Source organism: Balaenoptera borealis (genome assembly GCF_965194805.1).
Source record: "Balaenoptera borealis genome assembly, chromosome: 18".
In the NCBI taxonomy this organism is placed as follows: domain Eukaryota; kingdom Metazoa; phylum Chordata; class Mammalia; order Artiodactyla; family Balaenopteridae; genus Balaenoptera; species Balaenoptera borealis.
The window spans coordinates 19060043-19074936 of NC_138877.1; the positions used below are offsets into that span (position 1 = coordinate 19060043).

General features: G+C 42.3%; 2 protein-coding genes across 10 annotated transcripts in view; both read left to right on the forward strand.

Annotated features, from left to right (window-relative positions):
• KPNA3 (karyopherin subunit alpha 3) overlaps positions 1 to 2623 on the forward strand; it is a 90087-nt gene extending 87464 nt beyond the window's left edge. For all 4 annotated transcript variants that reach the window (XM_082365528.1, XM_082365529.1, XM_082365531.1 and 1 more), the window contains one exon: positions 71 to 2623. In XM_082365528.1, the coding sequence (XP_082221654.1) occupies positions 71 to 169 (99 nt within the window). In that variant the 3' untranslated portion in view covers positions 170 to 2623. The remainder of the gene's footprint in view (positions 1 to 70) is intronic.
• Positions 2624 to 2729: 106 nt separating this feature from the next.
• Positions 2730 to 14894, forward strand: part of EBPL (EBP like) — a 98274-nt gene continuing 86109 nt past the window's right edge. For 5 of the 6 annotated variants that reach the window (XR_014236953.1, XR_014236954.1, XM_082365707.1 and 2 more), the window contains exon 1: positions 2730 to 9730. Coding sequence is in view for 4 of the 6 variants with exons in the window: in XM_082365707.1 (XP_082221833.1) it covers positions 9560 to 9730 (171 nt within the window). In the remaining 2 variants the exon portion in view is untranslated. The remainder of the gene's footprint in view (positions 9731 to 14894) is intronic. The other variant, XM_082365708.1, reaches the window with a different exon arrangement.

The following is a 14894-nucleotide window of genomic DNA, read 5'->3' on the forward strand; positions in this document are numbered from 1 at the left end:
AATCAATTCCGCTTACACTGTAATGTATAGTATCTTAACATAATAAAGATTTTTTTCTTGCTTATTATAGATTGATGAAGATCCTAGCCTCATTCCTGAAGCAACACAAGGAGGTACTTACAACTTTGACCCAACAGCCAACCTTCAAACAAAAGAATTTAATTTTTAAGTTCAATTGAGTGCAGCATCTTTCCCACATTCAATATGAAGCACCACCAGATGGCTACCAAATGACAAGAACAACAACTACAAAAGGCTCCAAAACATACATGCCTCTTTGTTTTGATGCTTCTAAAGCAAGCCATGTCTCAGTCACTTTGCAGTTGCCAAAAGTCACTATCCACATGGACTGTAAATGCATATGCATGATTTCCTAAACTGTTTTAGAATTCTCCTTAACAATCTCAACTACCCTATTTTTCCCTGTTCCCTGGTGCCACACGCTGACAACCGCAGTCTCCAGTTTAGAATATTCTGTAGTGGTGGCATGTCAGCTGCCCACTTGATATTCCTTTGGAAAATGGTGCGCTATGGATCAAGACACTTTGGTATGACACATACACATGTTGGAAGACTTTAAAGAGGTGCAGTCTGATCTGAGCCTCCATCATTGTCCTCCACAAACATATTTTCATACTCTTTATGTGGAAGAATAGATTTTAAAGTACAAGCCAAATGATTTTCATTGGTGGAACTGACACAAACAAAAAGTAACTTAAAAAAAAGAAACTTGGTTATTGATTAAACAGATAAGTTTTAAAAAACTGTACTTCATCTACCAGTAATTGATGTGTTTATTATCTGCCTCAGAAGCCAGGGTTGGAGGAAGAACTTTAGCTATGGATGGTAATGCTTTCGCCATTATACCTAATTTTTGAGAACAGCAAGCCCTATTTGACCACTCACTTCAGCCTGTGTGTTCCTGCTGTTTTGAAGTAATCAAATGCTGTGCATGGTATTTTACCTGAGCTGCAACCTGTTACGGACTTGAACTTCTGTTTAAGTTGAAAGCAAGAGTCCCTGACTATAAAGAAAAAAATAAATAAAAACAAAAACACAAAATTCTAAAGTACCCATTGGTGATATTAAAAAAGAAAATCTTGCTTTCAGCTTTCAGGAGTTAATATTTTTCGTTTTAAATTGATAATTGGGTATGGTTGACTTATATTGGGTTTAAACTGTGGAGCTTTCATGTTTACTGTAATTTAGTCTTAAAATATTTTTTACTTAGTAACCAGTGCTTTTGATAATGTGGTTGGCAACAAAACAACAACTATTTAGAAGTGTCATAAAACTTCATTCGTTGATTATTGGAAAGTTCATTCAGATCCTACTCTAAAAGCATATTCACATATAAAAAGATTCAGACAAGGATCTGCATAGAGGAATAATCTACAGTTATTTAACATAAACCTGATTTGCAGTGATCTTTAAGTAATTCTGCAAAATCTGGTATTACTATGTAAAGTCATTGCTTTTGGTAAATTGTCTGACCCAGCTATTCATGAAAGAATTTGAAATTTTTTAAACTGAATAATTTGTGCTGTCACAGGAATGGTTTTGTTGCTATTGTTTACTGGGTATAATTTCCCAATGCATTGATGTGAAGGGATAGAAAATCTAAACTAATTTAGTTATCAGATGGGGGGGGTTGTGTATTTACTGTGATGAAGATGAGACAGATGCCATCAGAGCTTTGTGAATCAGCGGGGGTGTTTTCACTGATAAACAACACATAGCAGGTGTGCGTTCATTACAAATATATGTATCTGCCAAGGTGGAGCCACTTTAAAGAGTGAGTTTTGTCTTGTATCTAAAGTGGATACAAGAGTATGTTTAAACTGCAAGATTTTTACTTGCTAGAGAATCTGTTTTAATATAGTGGTTTGGCCTCTGATTATTTATAGGTTTTATAAATTTTAGAATCAATTTCTCTTTAAGGTGGCTCAGATTTTTCAACTCTTGTGCACATAAAATTGAGTTGAAGTTCATTGTGCCTTTTTTTCTTTATCCAAATTTTGAGTTAAAGCTTCATATGGTAACTGCATCCTGTTCAGTAGTCTAAATTTCTGAAACTGTGTGGTGTTCACTAAAAGTAGGAATAACAAAGTCAAAGCTAATTAAGGTCACAAACTTCGGTGAAACCCTTGAAGTCCAAATCTTCTCAATATTGTGAATTGTACCCCTTCCAGTTTACTTTCTTCTGGACTCTCCATACTTACTGACAGTTACCTTTTAAATTTTGCACACATTGAGATTAAATTGGGCCTCTACTGTGCCGATTCCTATTTCCTCTTGTGTTTTAAGTGCAAACTAACATAAGTGAACATTAGCATCAAGTAGTGCAGACATAACGTATGCATTGGCTTGATCCAATTTGTTGTGACCTTATCAGTTTGGAAATGGAAATGCAAAATTTCGTAGGTAAAGGAAACTAAGTATATTGCTGCACTTTTAAGTTTTCAAAACAGTGTTGAAAAATTGCATTGTTTTTATTTTTTTTTAACTCAGTTAAAAAAGACTAAAACATTCTTTCAAAAGAGGCATCTAAATGTGTTCCTAATTTTGTATATGGGCTTAGGTTTTGTAACCAATAAAAAAGCTGCTATCAAATATGATAAAACATTGAAGAACTTATTTTTGAAAGTATCTTAATTTCCTTCTGCCTTCATCATCACATGGTGTTCTCTCTATGTATCTCAGGTTTAAATACCACAACTCATAGAAAGGCCATTTGAGATGATAGTGTAATTATGACTTTCATAAAACAAAAATTCAAGCTTTATTTAAGGCCTGTCTAATCCTTGAAAACAAGAACTTTGGAAGATAGTCATTGAAGTAAGGTTGAGGCTCTAAATGAAATCTTGGATTAATTGAAAGAACAAAGGAGCAGCCAAACTTTTTAGTATACAGGTATTTTTACTTTCATATAATGAGACTTCAAAGTATTTTTGAAAGAACTCAGTATATAAGTAAATAAGTTACAATACTCCTATTTAATCTTGCCATAATTTACTTCAGAAGGGTTGTCCTTCTGACGAGATTAATTAATTAATTATTGCGAGTAAAAATTTGTGAATGTCAGTTGTCTTACAGTGATGGTTATGAATTTTCTTAACCCTAGTTGAACTGGGGGTTTTAATTAAATCTATTTGGAGAAAGGGAGTATAATTTCTGTACATTAAGCTGTAAGTCTTAAGGCATGTAGGCCAAGGAGTTCTCTCTTTTACCCACCACTCATGTGTCTAAAGTGTAAGAGGAACTCTTCATATAAATGTTGTACTTAGTTAAATAACTGAAAAACAGTGGTAGAATGCTTCTCAAAGCACAGTATACAGATGAGGTTCTATCTGTACATACCTATGTACAGTTGACCCTGGAACAACATGGGTTTGAACTGCATGGGTCCACATATGTGTGGATTTTTTTCAGTAGTAAATACTATAGTACTACACGATCGGCAGTTGGTTGAATCCTCAGATGTGGAACCACTTACACAAAGGAACTGCTGTATGGAGAAACTGTGTATATGGAGCGCTGACTATAACTTACAGGCGGATTTTCGAATATGTAGAGGGTCAGCACCTCTAACCCCTGCGTTGTTCAAAGGTCAACTATATAGGTGGGCTCAGTACTCTATAAAGAGAAAGTGTTTAGGAAAAGGGATGTGGGAATGCTGCCTGTTCACATCCTTAGCCTCTTCATTTGCCTATGAAATTCCTCAACTAACTTTAACATAAGTCGGGGTTTTTCAAACCCTTCAATATTGACATTTTAGGGAATTCCCTGGCAGTCCAGTGGTTAGGACTCCGCACTTTCACTGCTGTGGGCCCAGGTTTGATCCCTGGTCAGTGAACTAAGATACTGCAAGCTGCACAGTGCAGCCAAAAAAAAAAAAATTGACATTTTAGGCTGGATAATTCTTTGTTGTGGGAGGCTGTCCTGTGTATTGTAGGGTGTTTAGTGGCAGCCTTAGGCTCTGCCCACTAGATGTGGGTAGTACCTCTCCACTCCCCAGGCAGGACAACCAAAAATGTCTCAAGACACTGCCAAATGTTTCCTGGGGGCCAGAACTGCCCCAAGGTGTGAACCGTTGGCCTAAATCAATTCAGGTAGAAAACTTCTCCAAAGGAGAAGAAAACTTCTCCAAATCATGCCTTTTTGTTCTCTGAGTTGTGCCAGGCTTTTTTTCAGATACGTAAGATTAAAAAATGAGACAAGACTGTGCCTTTTCTTCATCCTCAGTTTTAGGAGAAAGCAGAGCTCCACCTAACCACATTCCCCAAATCCCCTGTGGGTAGTACTGAGCCCATCTACTGCAAAGGATTGAGGACAGCAATGGGAACGTGGAGTAACTAGTCACCCTCTTAAATGTATCCTGTGGCTAAAAGAAGTGTGAAACAACCCAATGTGTTGATTGCCCTTTGTCTTCTCAGCACTGCCCTCCCTGTAGCAGTGTTTTTCAAACATTTTTAGTTGAATATCTTTAAGTTCTCTGCGAAAGCTGGGGTTGGAGTAGAAAAATCACAGCATAGTTCGAAAAACACTTCTTTGAAGCACTGTGAGAGAATGGCCTCATCAGGAGGCTTACAAGTTTATTAAAAATGATTAAAAGCAGGGGATCAATGGCTGAGCAGAGCTATAAAGGATGTGTTCCCTGCAGGGAATTTCTTCTGCAACATCCCTCTTCCCAACTCTGAAAAACTGCCTGCCATCCACCTTCTTGAGTAATTCCCTTTTTTAAAACTGTGGTCCCCGAAGAAAAATGGGACCTTGTGCCAAGTAATGTGTGAAGCCACAAGAGAAACCGGCCGACTTCACAGGACAGCCATTTTACTTGATGGTAAGGAAGACAGTTTTATGATACTATAAGCCTTAGTGTTAGAGAGTAAAGGACACATTTTGCATAATGTTTTAAAGATAAAATCAGATTTTTTTTGAGGCAGGCCATTTTTATGGACACATTCCTGCAGGACTAGGAGTCAGAAGAGTTTGAGAAGTAAATAGTGAGGCACTTACTCCAGGTGGGCCAGTTCTACTTGTGGAATAGCTTCAGTTGTGACCAAGTCTTTCCTTAATATTGAATAGAAGTCACCACTCTTAAATGACCATCATAAATTAACTGTTCTCGATTCTGAGTAGACTTCAAGTTATTCCCAAATAGCAGAAGACACAGATCTGTTTTTATCAGCTTCCTTCCTCAACCTGAACACTCCATGCATTGTAGCCAACCTGCTTATAAAGTCCTTCCTGGACCTGGTTCCTGTCGGCTTCGCGAATTCCAAGGACCCCACGAATAGAGTGTGGTGTGGCTAGTTTCTGGGTACAATGGAACGGGAACATTCCATTATCTGGCCATTTAATTTTGTTAATGTGGAGGAGATTGTTTCAATTATTTTACAAGCTTCATCACAATTAGATTTGTGATCAAGTAACAGCCTCAGTTCCCTTTGTCTTCAGCTCTCTTCTACCCAGTAGTTAGGCATTTACATTTTTCAAACCTAAATAGAAGAATTTATAAATTTCATTTTATTGATTTCAGCCCAGTTTTCTTCATAATAAGAAAAGATTCCATATCTGTATGTATCCTTTCCATGTCTTCAGTCTTTTATAAGTAAGAATTTTGACTAAGCCTTTAGGAACATTCAAATATTTCTTGAGCATCCTATCTCCAGCCAGGTCCTGTGCTAGGGCACAGGGTCCACACACATGAATAAAAGTAAAAAAGTTATGACAAATGTTAGAAAAAAGAGATACACGATGATACATAATGGAATCAGCCTCGTTAGGAAGGTGATAATCAGGCTGGCAGTGAGTTCTTACTAAGTGCCAGCCACTGGCTTGAGTGCTTGAGAAGTACCAACTCAGCCCTCAACAACTCTGTGATGAAGGTTCTATTATCAGGCAGAGGAAAGTTAAGTTTGCCAAAAATTACACAGCTTATAGTGGTGAAGGAAAAGCAGGGTTAATAGGGCAGATTCACTGGAAACTCTTCTGGCAGAAGGAACAGTACATACAAAGTAGGAAGCAGCATGGGAGTCCAGGGAGTGAAAGAAAGTACAGCTGGAGCCAAGATGATAGTGGGGAGGAGGACTACCAGGGGCAGGGGAGGGGCTGAAGAGATAGGCAGGTGCTAGACCACACGCCTGTAAGTCATGTAAAGAAACTTTGGTATTCTAAGAGCAATGGTAAATCATTATTAAGCAAGAGTGATGATAGGAGAATTGTGTTCAATAACAATCATTGGCTGGTAAGGTAAGGACAGGAAATGTACTTTGGGTTTAGTGATGTGTAAGGTCGAAATAGTGTGAAGCCCTGAAGTAAGAGATGGTGAACAGTGGATGGGATCAAGAGATACTTGGCAGCTAAAACAGACAGGAGTAGGCGATGCTTAGATCTGGAGTTTGGGGAGAGGGAAGTATCAAGGATGATTTCTGTGTTTCTGGGTTGCTGTAACTGATGAATGTAAGTAGAGTAAGATAAGCAACACTGAGGGGGAGTTCCCTGGTGGTCCAGTGGTTAGGACTTGGTGCTTTGACTGCCATGGCCTGGGTTCAATCCCTGGTCAGGGAACTAAGACCCTGCAAGCCTTGAGGCGAGGCCAAAATACAAAAAGAAAAAGAAAAAGATAAGCAACACTGAGAGAGACTCAGACATAGGGAGTAGAGGGTGATGAATTCAGTTTGGATTGTGTTGAGTGGAGACATCCAAATGACGGTCAAGTAGGGCAACTGGAAATACTGGTCTGGGGCTCAGAAGAGGGGGCTGGGCTAGAGATTTGAATCCCCTATTTTGGTGATTATTAAAGCAGGAAGTGAGGGTGAGACTGCCTGGGTTCAGCATTTGGAGTGAGAACAAGGCTTAGGACTGAAGTTCCAGCATTCAAGGGGCATGTAGAGGAGGATGAGCTTGCAAAGGAAACAGAAGGTATGGTTAGGGAGGGGGGAAGAAAACCTGTGTGTTTTCTCAGAAAACTGAGGGAAAAGAGATTTCAGTGCCCAGTGATGCTGTTGAGAGGTCAAGTAAGGTAAAGACAGGAAATGTCCTTTGGTTAGTGATGCGGAGGTCACTGGTCACCTTAGTGAGAGCTGTATCACTGCAGTAATGAGGGTGGAAACTAGAGTAGGAAGGACTGAGGAAAGGGCAGAATATGAAGACAGTGAATCTAATCAGTTTCTTAGGCTTTTATTTTGCTCAGAAGGGGAACAGGGCAGGATAGTCGCTAAAGAGTGGTGTGGGGAAATTGATGGGGGAAATCCAGTTGAGAAAGACATTGAATATACAAGAGAAGAGCAATCATCAGTTTTCCAAGTTACAGGAGAGAATCCAAGGCATAGGTGGCAGGATTGGCCATACTCCTTCAGTCAGCAGTTATTTAATTGAGCAAGTAGTATATGTCAAACTGTGTAATAGGTGCCAGAGATACAGCAGTAACCAAGCCAGACACCTGGCCTTGTGGAGCTTACACTCTAGTGGCAAGAGACTAACAATACATGTATAAATAAATAATTTCATCTAGTGTTAACTGCTATGTAAAAAATGATACGGCGTAACTAAGGGGGAAAGTTTTTGAATTTGTGTTCAATGCCAGAAATCATTTTTTAAATTGTGTAAAATACACATAAAATTTCCCATCTTAAACATTTGCAAGTGTACAGTTCAATAGTGTTAAGTGTATTTATATTGTTGTGCAACCACACTCCAGAACTTTTTCATCTTGCAAAATTGAAACTCTATAGCCATTAAACAAGTCACCTTTTCTCCCTCCCCCTAGCCCCTGGCAAATACCATTCTGTATTTCTGTCTCTAGGAATATGCCTACTTTAAGTGTTTCATATAAGGGGAATCATGCAGTATTTGTCTTTTTGTGACTGGCTTATTTCACATAGCATAATGTCCTCAAGGTTCATCCATGTTGTAGCATATCAGGATTCCCTTTTTATGGCTGAATAATATTCTATTATATGTACAAACCACATTTTAAAACAACAAATGATTTTTTAGCGTAAGTACCCTAGTTATATGCTAGTATAAGTATATACTTAAAATTTCACTTTTTAAAAAAATATGAAATTCATATTTACCTGGGCATTCTATATTTTACCTGGCTACCCAAAATTGAAAACACAGGCTTGATCAATAAGGGTTACAATCTTTTTTAACTCTGACTTCTTTCTCCAGTGCCAAGTCTCTAAGTAACAGAGGCCTATGGAAGGTAGAGGGAGAAGTTTAAAAGCAAACAAAAAGATGAGGAAAAAGTAGAGAGAAAAGGTTAACATGGTGATCAGAACAAAGGGGCACGTCACTCGAGGAGAGCTATACAGTTGTCCCTTGGTATCCACAGGACATTGGTTCCAGAAGCCCCCGTGTGTACCAAAATCCGTGCACGTTCAAGTCCCATTAGTTGGCCCTTCCTATCCACAGATGCGAATCCTGTGAATATAGAGGGCCGACTGCAGTTGCCAATATATTAAGTATCTACTCACACTGCAGGGTCAAAAAGCAAAGGCCTTGGGGACACCCAATCATGGGCTCTGGCCTCGGCCCAGCCACTGAGCGTCCTTAGACAAATTAATGTCTGAGCCTCTTTTCACATTTGTAAAATAAGAAAACACTGAACTCCTAGGGTTGTTGTGAAGATAAGATACCACAGGTAAAAGCATCTAGTACCAAGCTGATGTGGCCTATTGCTCCTCTCCCCCATACTCCTGCTGCTTTTTGGATTTTTTTAAAAATTTATTTATTTATTTTTGGCTGCGTTGGATCTTCGTTGCTGCGCGTGGGCTTTCTCTAGTTGCGGCGAGCGGGGGCTACTCTTTGTTGCCGTGTGCAGGCTTCTCATTGCAGTGGCTTCTCTTGTTGCGGAGCACTGGCTCTAGGTGCCCGGGCTTCAGGAGTTGTGGCACACGGGCTCAGTAGTTGTGACTCATGGGCTCTAGAGCACAGGCTCAGTAGTTGTGGTGCACGGGCTTAGTTGCTCTGTGCCATGTGGGATCTTCCCAGACCAGGGATCCAACCCGTGTTCTCTGCGATGGCAGGCGGATTCTTAACCACTGCGCCACCAGGGAAGTCCCTGCTTTTTGGATTTTTAAGATATAGGGTTAGAGTAAGCCACAAGGGCTTTAAAATGCCTAGTGGTGGTTGCTTGCAAGAGCCTAATTAGAACCTTTTGTCCCTAAAATTCTACCCCCTCTATTGGCAAAATTTCCACCATCTGGATTTCACTTTGTGGTGTAAGGCTTTGAACCTTGTTAAAAATCACACTGCGTCAAAAGGTGTGGCCCTATTACCAGTCCTTCGGGCGTGGTCTGGGAATAGGTTTGGTTCCGGCAGTAAAGCGAGGAGGTGAGCACGTTCCTGGCTTGAGAAAACCTCCGGGCTCTGATAGCCAGCGACTCGGCGGGGCTGCTGGGCGGCCAGGCGGAAGCGTAAGCCTCCCTCCGCTCCGCTCCGCCCCGCCCCGGCCGAGTAGCCCCGCCCCCTCGCCGCCACGCCTCTCCCGGCGCACCGGGCAATCCTGGCTCTGGGCGCCCCGCGGTCTGCGTCGGGAGCAGGAAGCATGCGCGGCGGCTGGGAGCTGGGCGCCGCGGCTGGAGGCCCGCTGCTGCTGTGCGCCGCGCTGCTGGCCGTGGGCTGCGCACTGGGCCTGCGCCTGGGCCGCGGGCTGGGGGCTGCGGACCGCGGGGCGCTAGCCTGGCTCTGCTTCGACGCCCTGGTGCACTTGGCACTGGTAAGTGTGGTCGCCTCGGCATCGAAAACGCGGGCGGACGCCGCCTCTCTTGGGACCCTTCCCGCCCTCGTACCAGAGAGTTTCCAGAAAATGACATGGACGACTCGGCCGCCCCGTCCCCTGTGGCGGGAGACCCGGGAAACCTCTGGAGGCCGCGGTGCTCGTGGCCTTTGGCCAGATGCTGCACCTCTCCGAGGTCTCAAGTCTGTAAAAAGAGAGCGCAGCCTCCCTATGTTGCCAATTCCTCTACCAAAAAAAAAAAAAACAAAAAAAACCCCAAAAATCAGAAAACCATGAAAATTGTTATTCGTTTACGGTGTTGTTAGTCGGTTTGTAAACTACCGAAAGGCCTTGGCTTACTTAACATCTTATCCTGCACATAAATGTTGAACGTAATTGAGAGAGTTTTTGAATGCCCCAGAGGGAACAGGGAGAGGTGATGAGGCGTGCTGGGCCCTGGACCAAAACCAGCCCCCCGCCCCGCAGTAGTAATCACCATTTATTGGGTGACGACTGTATGCAGGCACAGTACTGTGTTTAAAATTTCTGACCTATGAACACCCCGTAAGGTACTTATTATTGTCCCCATTTTACAGAGGAGAAAACGGGCCCTGCAAAGTTAGGTGACTTTATAGTGCCACACAACTGGCGTGATTCAGTCAGGTTTAGTCTGGCTCCAAAGCTTGCACTTTCTTTCACGCCAGGCTTTAGGAAACGTATCCTTAAAAGTTCAACTCACTTTATAAATGGCCAGGATGGTTGTATTTAAGGGATTCTATTGAAAATGCCCCCCTCCCCGTGCACGCACTTCTTTTTTTAAAGCTTTGTTTAAAACTATGCCACAATATCTTTTTTTGCAAATTTGACCTTGCTTAAATCTAGGCAAACTTATAGCTAATGTGAAGCCAGAGTCTATACAATCGATCCTCCTCGGCAGCTGCGGATTCAACCAGTGGAGAACAGAAAATACCAGAAAGAAAAAAAAAAAAATTCCAGAAATTTCCAAAAAGCAAAACTTGAATTTGCCACCCTCACAACCTACTTCCCTGCAGCTATTTACATAGCGTTTCCATTGTGTGAGGCATTGAAGGTAAGCTAGAGACAAGTTAAAATATAAGGGAGGATGTCAGCTTCTATGCAAATACTACTCCATTTTTACCTAAGGGACTGGAGCATTTGCGGATTTGGTATCCCCAGGGGTCCTGGAAGCAATCCACCTGAGGATACTGAGGGAGAGATGGAGTATTGAGAAAGAAAGAGAAAGCAAAGTTTTGGATAATCATCTAGGGCTATAGATGTTTATCCGTTGGATATGTGCACATACCAGATGTTGCTGGAATGATGAAATTCCTTCTTTCCTAATAGTCAGCTTGTGGAGATAACAGACAGTAAATACTTCCCTTAACTCCTTTATTTATAGAATTGATTTTTAAGCTGTCACTGAACACAAGGTGTCCCAAAGAACAGGGGCAGTAAAACAGGTTGCTAGGCCCACTTAAGAGAGTATTATATTTTAGACACACAAAAAAGTTATAAAAACACTCAAACATATACACATATGTCTACCACCTGGTTTAAAATTAATTCTACTTTTCACGCACAGACTGTGACAGGTAGCACTACACACATCTCCATTTGTGGCAACTTGAGGTGTAGCCCCATGGGTGGAATCATTGCTCCACTCTCCCCCCTCCTTGTTCTGAAGGAAATGCCTCCCTGCCCCTACCCACGGCCTCATCTTGTGCCATTTACCTGTCCCAGCTGCAAAACATCCCACTGTTTGAATGCACCATATCTTAGTTCTTTAATTCTAAAATGCACATTTTTTCGCATGTTGCAACAATGAATGACATAACCACTGTGGCTTCTTTTGTTGATATTTTATGTCTCTGAGATTGGGATATATCTTACAATTGATCTTACAATATATCTTACAATTGGGATATATCTTACAATTGATATTTTATGTCTCTGAGATTGGGATATATCTTACAACTGATAAATAAAAACAGGCCCGTTAATATTGGCTGGTTAAATTTACTATTTACACACAGTGTTTCAACCAGCATCTTGGTACACAAGTCTTGGAGATTGGTGAGAAGGCACTTGACTAAGTGGTTGAGGCCTGCAAGACAAATGCATGTCCGTATTATCTTTGGGATAATTGGGAGTTCGTTGCAAGAATACCTAGAAATGTGGCAGGAGCTAAGATTGGAATGTAGAGGCTGGAGGAGATCTGAAACCACAACTCACTTGTTCCCACTAGAACCTGAGCTGCCTCTCCTCACCCCTTTTGCCTTTACTTCTCAAATAGAGGAGATGTTCGGGTTTGTTGGCCGCCATCAAATGCAGAGCTCCCTTATTGGACAGAGTTTCAGGCCAAGCATTCCCAGAGGTAGTTCACCTCCCAGATGTCCAGCCAGACTGTGGTTATCCAGGGCTACAGAACTGACCTTCAGTTTAGTCAGTTATGGCCAAGATGAAGGTCTGGTTCGTTTCCCATCTGGTGGGAGCCATGGTGACATACATGAGGAAATCAATGGCATGACTCACCATCCCTCAAAAGTTGGCAATAGGCATTTCTTGCCCTGGTGCTTCATGGGTTTTCCCTCATCTGCGATCTAAGTATAGCATCCTAGGCATGGCCAGAGCCTGGAAGCAGGATGTGTACTCCTATGTTTGGGAAACATCTGGAAGTCCAGATTGATTAGAGCACAAGATTTACATAGGGTAAGATTCCAGCAACATCTCTCCAACTGACAAACATCTACAGACCTAGATGATTATTGAAAACTTTGCTTTCTCTTTCTTTCTCAATACTCTAATCCTCCTTTGGTATGCATGGTACGTTGCTTCCATGACCCCTGGGGATACAAAAATCCTCAAATTCTTAAGTCCCTTATATAAAGTGGGAGGAGAGGCAGGAAAGGGAACTTGAATGACAGGTAAGACTTGGAGTTTTCTTCTGTGGTAGGAAGCCATTGAAGGGTTTCAAGCAAGGAAGTATAGCCAAAGTAGATCTTTCAAAAGATAGTTTGGTGGTGGTGTGTTAAGTCAAACTGTAAGGGGTCTGAGATTTTACCCTTCTTACAAGTTAAACAAGTTAGCCTGGTTGATTCCCCAAGCTCCACAGGGCAATACAGTGAGGGCCAGATGATACCTGCGCATGCTGGGGGTGCATTACAGGAGAAAACCCCAAAATTAGGCTCCCATCTTATATGGAGCTGCTGGTGACCTGCTCGTATTTCTCTCTGGAGAGAGACTGTATCTTTACTCAGGCATGAAAACAAATCTTCTCTGGGGAAGAGGAGGCGAGGTCTTTTTCTCAGGAGGGAGATGTCTCTAAGCTCTACTTCCTTGGAATGTCTCCTTACATAAATATTCTTAAATTATCTGTAAATGCCTGTGCTCAGACATCCCAGACAGTTAAAAGTCAGGACTAGGAGATAGTCAAGGAGAATTGTCTCCCAACAGGTGCAGGGTGGATTGGAAAGGACAGTTCAGGGACGAGCAGATCAGCTAAAAGCAATTGCAGTATTTTAGGAGTGAGAAGAAAGAGCTGAGCTAAGGTGATGGTGGAAGTTAAAATGGGGAGGAAAGATAAATACGAGAGACTTTGCAGGGGAGAATTTTGTGAGTCAAAGTGACCCCTTTTACATTGTGGGTGGAGATGATCTTGGGGTTTAGAACCTGGCCAACATGGATAATGTTGATAATGTTAACAAAGACAGGAAAGTCGGATTGTAGAACTGTGAATCTGGGGCTGGGGGTGTGGTTGAGGGGAAATGGCTAGAAGGCATTGAAAATGTTAAGACCTCTTGGGAAAACAGTCAGGGCAGAATAAAGAGTTGGAAGTTCTTCACTGCCTTGGAGGAGACAACAGGAAGCCCTGGGGATGAGTGACTTCTGAGTAAGAGAAAACAGAAAGGTGAAAAGGCTGAGGGATGACAGCAGAGTCTTTTTAAATGTCTGCACTGAACAATCAGGGAGAGGAAGATCAGGAAGGGGAGAAAGTGGGAAAGACCAAGAACAGGATAGTGCTGGGTCCTGGGACCCAAGGGAGGGGATTTCAAGATCCCTGTTAAATGCACAGCACCATTAAAAAAAATTAAAATTTAACATTTAAAAAAAGGTGAAGGCTGAGCCAGGGCCTCTGGGAGCAGCCATCAGGAAGTCAGTGGTAGAGTAGTATTGCTTGAGTGGAGGGACCAGGAGCCAGAGGCAGGGGCTTAGCAGGTGGGATAGAGAAGAAATGGAGGTTGCATATGCAAGACCTTCAGGAGATTTGGTGGTGGGAGCAAGGAGAGTGTAGGAAGGCACTGGCTTAAAGAAAAATGGACAATCTAAGGGTTTTGAGTTTTATTCAGGGACCTTACTGAAGACTATGGCCCGGGAGACAACCTCTTGGGAGCTCTGAGGAAACTACTCCCAAACGATGGGGGAGAAACCAGCTTGTGTATGGTTTTTGGCTCGGGAATACATGCAGTCAGCCTACATCTTGGTAAAAGATCACTGCTAGTCGCAAAGAGCAGATATCTCCAGTTAATGATATCTGTGCTTTTACATGTACAGGAAGATGCAAGAATCTGGGCTCTTAAAAATTCTTCCTGAGATATGCATCCAACTATCTATGGGGCCTGTTTTTCTGAAGCACAGAGTGTCTCACCCTGTCTTTCATCCCAAGTTCCTCTCAGGGTGTGCTGTCAGCGACTGCAGTGGCTATTGACTTAATTCTTGTAGAGCTGGGAGCTGAGCAACACCCTTTGTTCTTCTTTGTTTACAAAGGAAAGCTCAAAAGACAGGCAGGGGCAGGCGAGAGACTCTGGGTTTCAGATGGGAAGGTCTGAGCGTGTTTGTGAGCAAGAGCCAGGTCAAGGGGAGAGTGAAGGGCAGAGGTGTGTACGCACAGACACCGTGTGCTGCCTGACCTCCAGCAGAGCTGAATCTACCACTTGTCCTCTGCTCAAGCCCCTCGACTAGTCATTCCCACCTTTTCATCACTGTGGAGCACGACTTGGGCTTGTCTGTCAGGGTGCAGGGCAGTTGTCACAGAAAATCTGGGCTGGGTAGTCTCTCATTCTGCCTTAACACCCATGGGTAGTCTTCAAGAAATCCTGAGGCTGCTTAAGTCCCTATTGATTTGTGTATTTTGGACATTACCCTT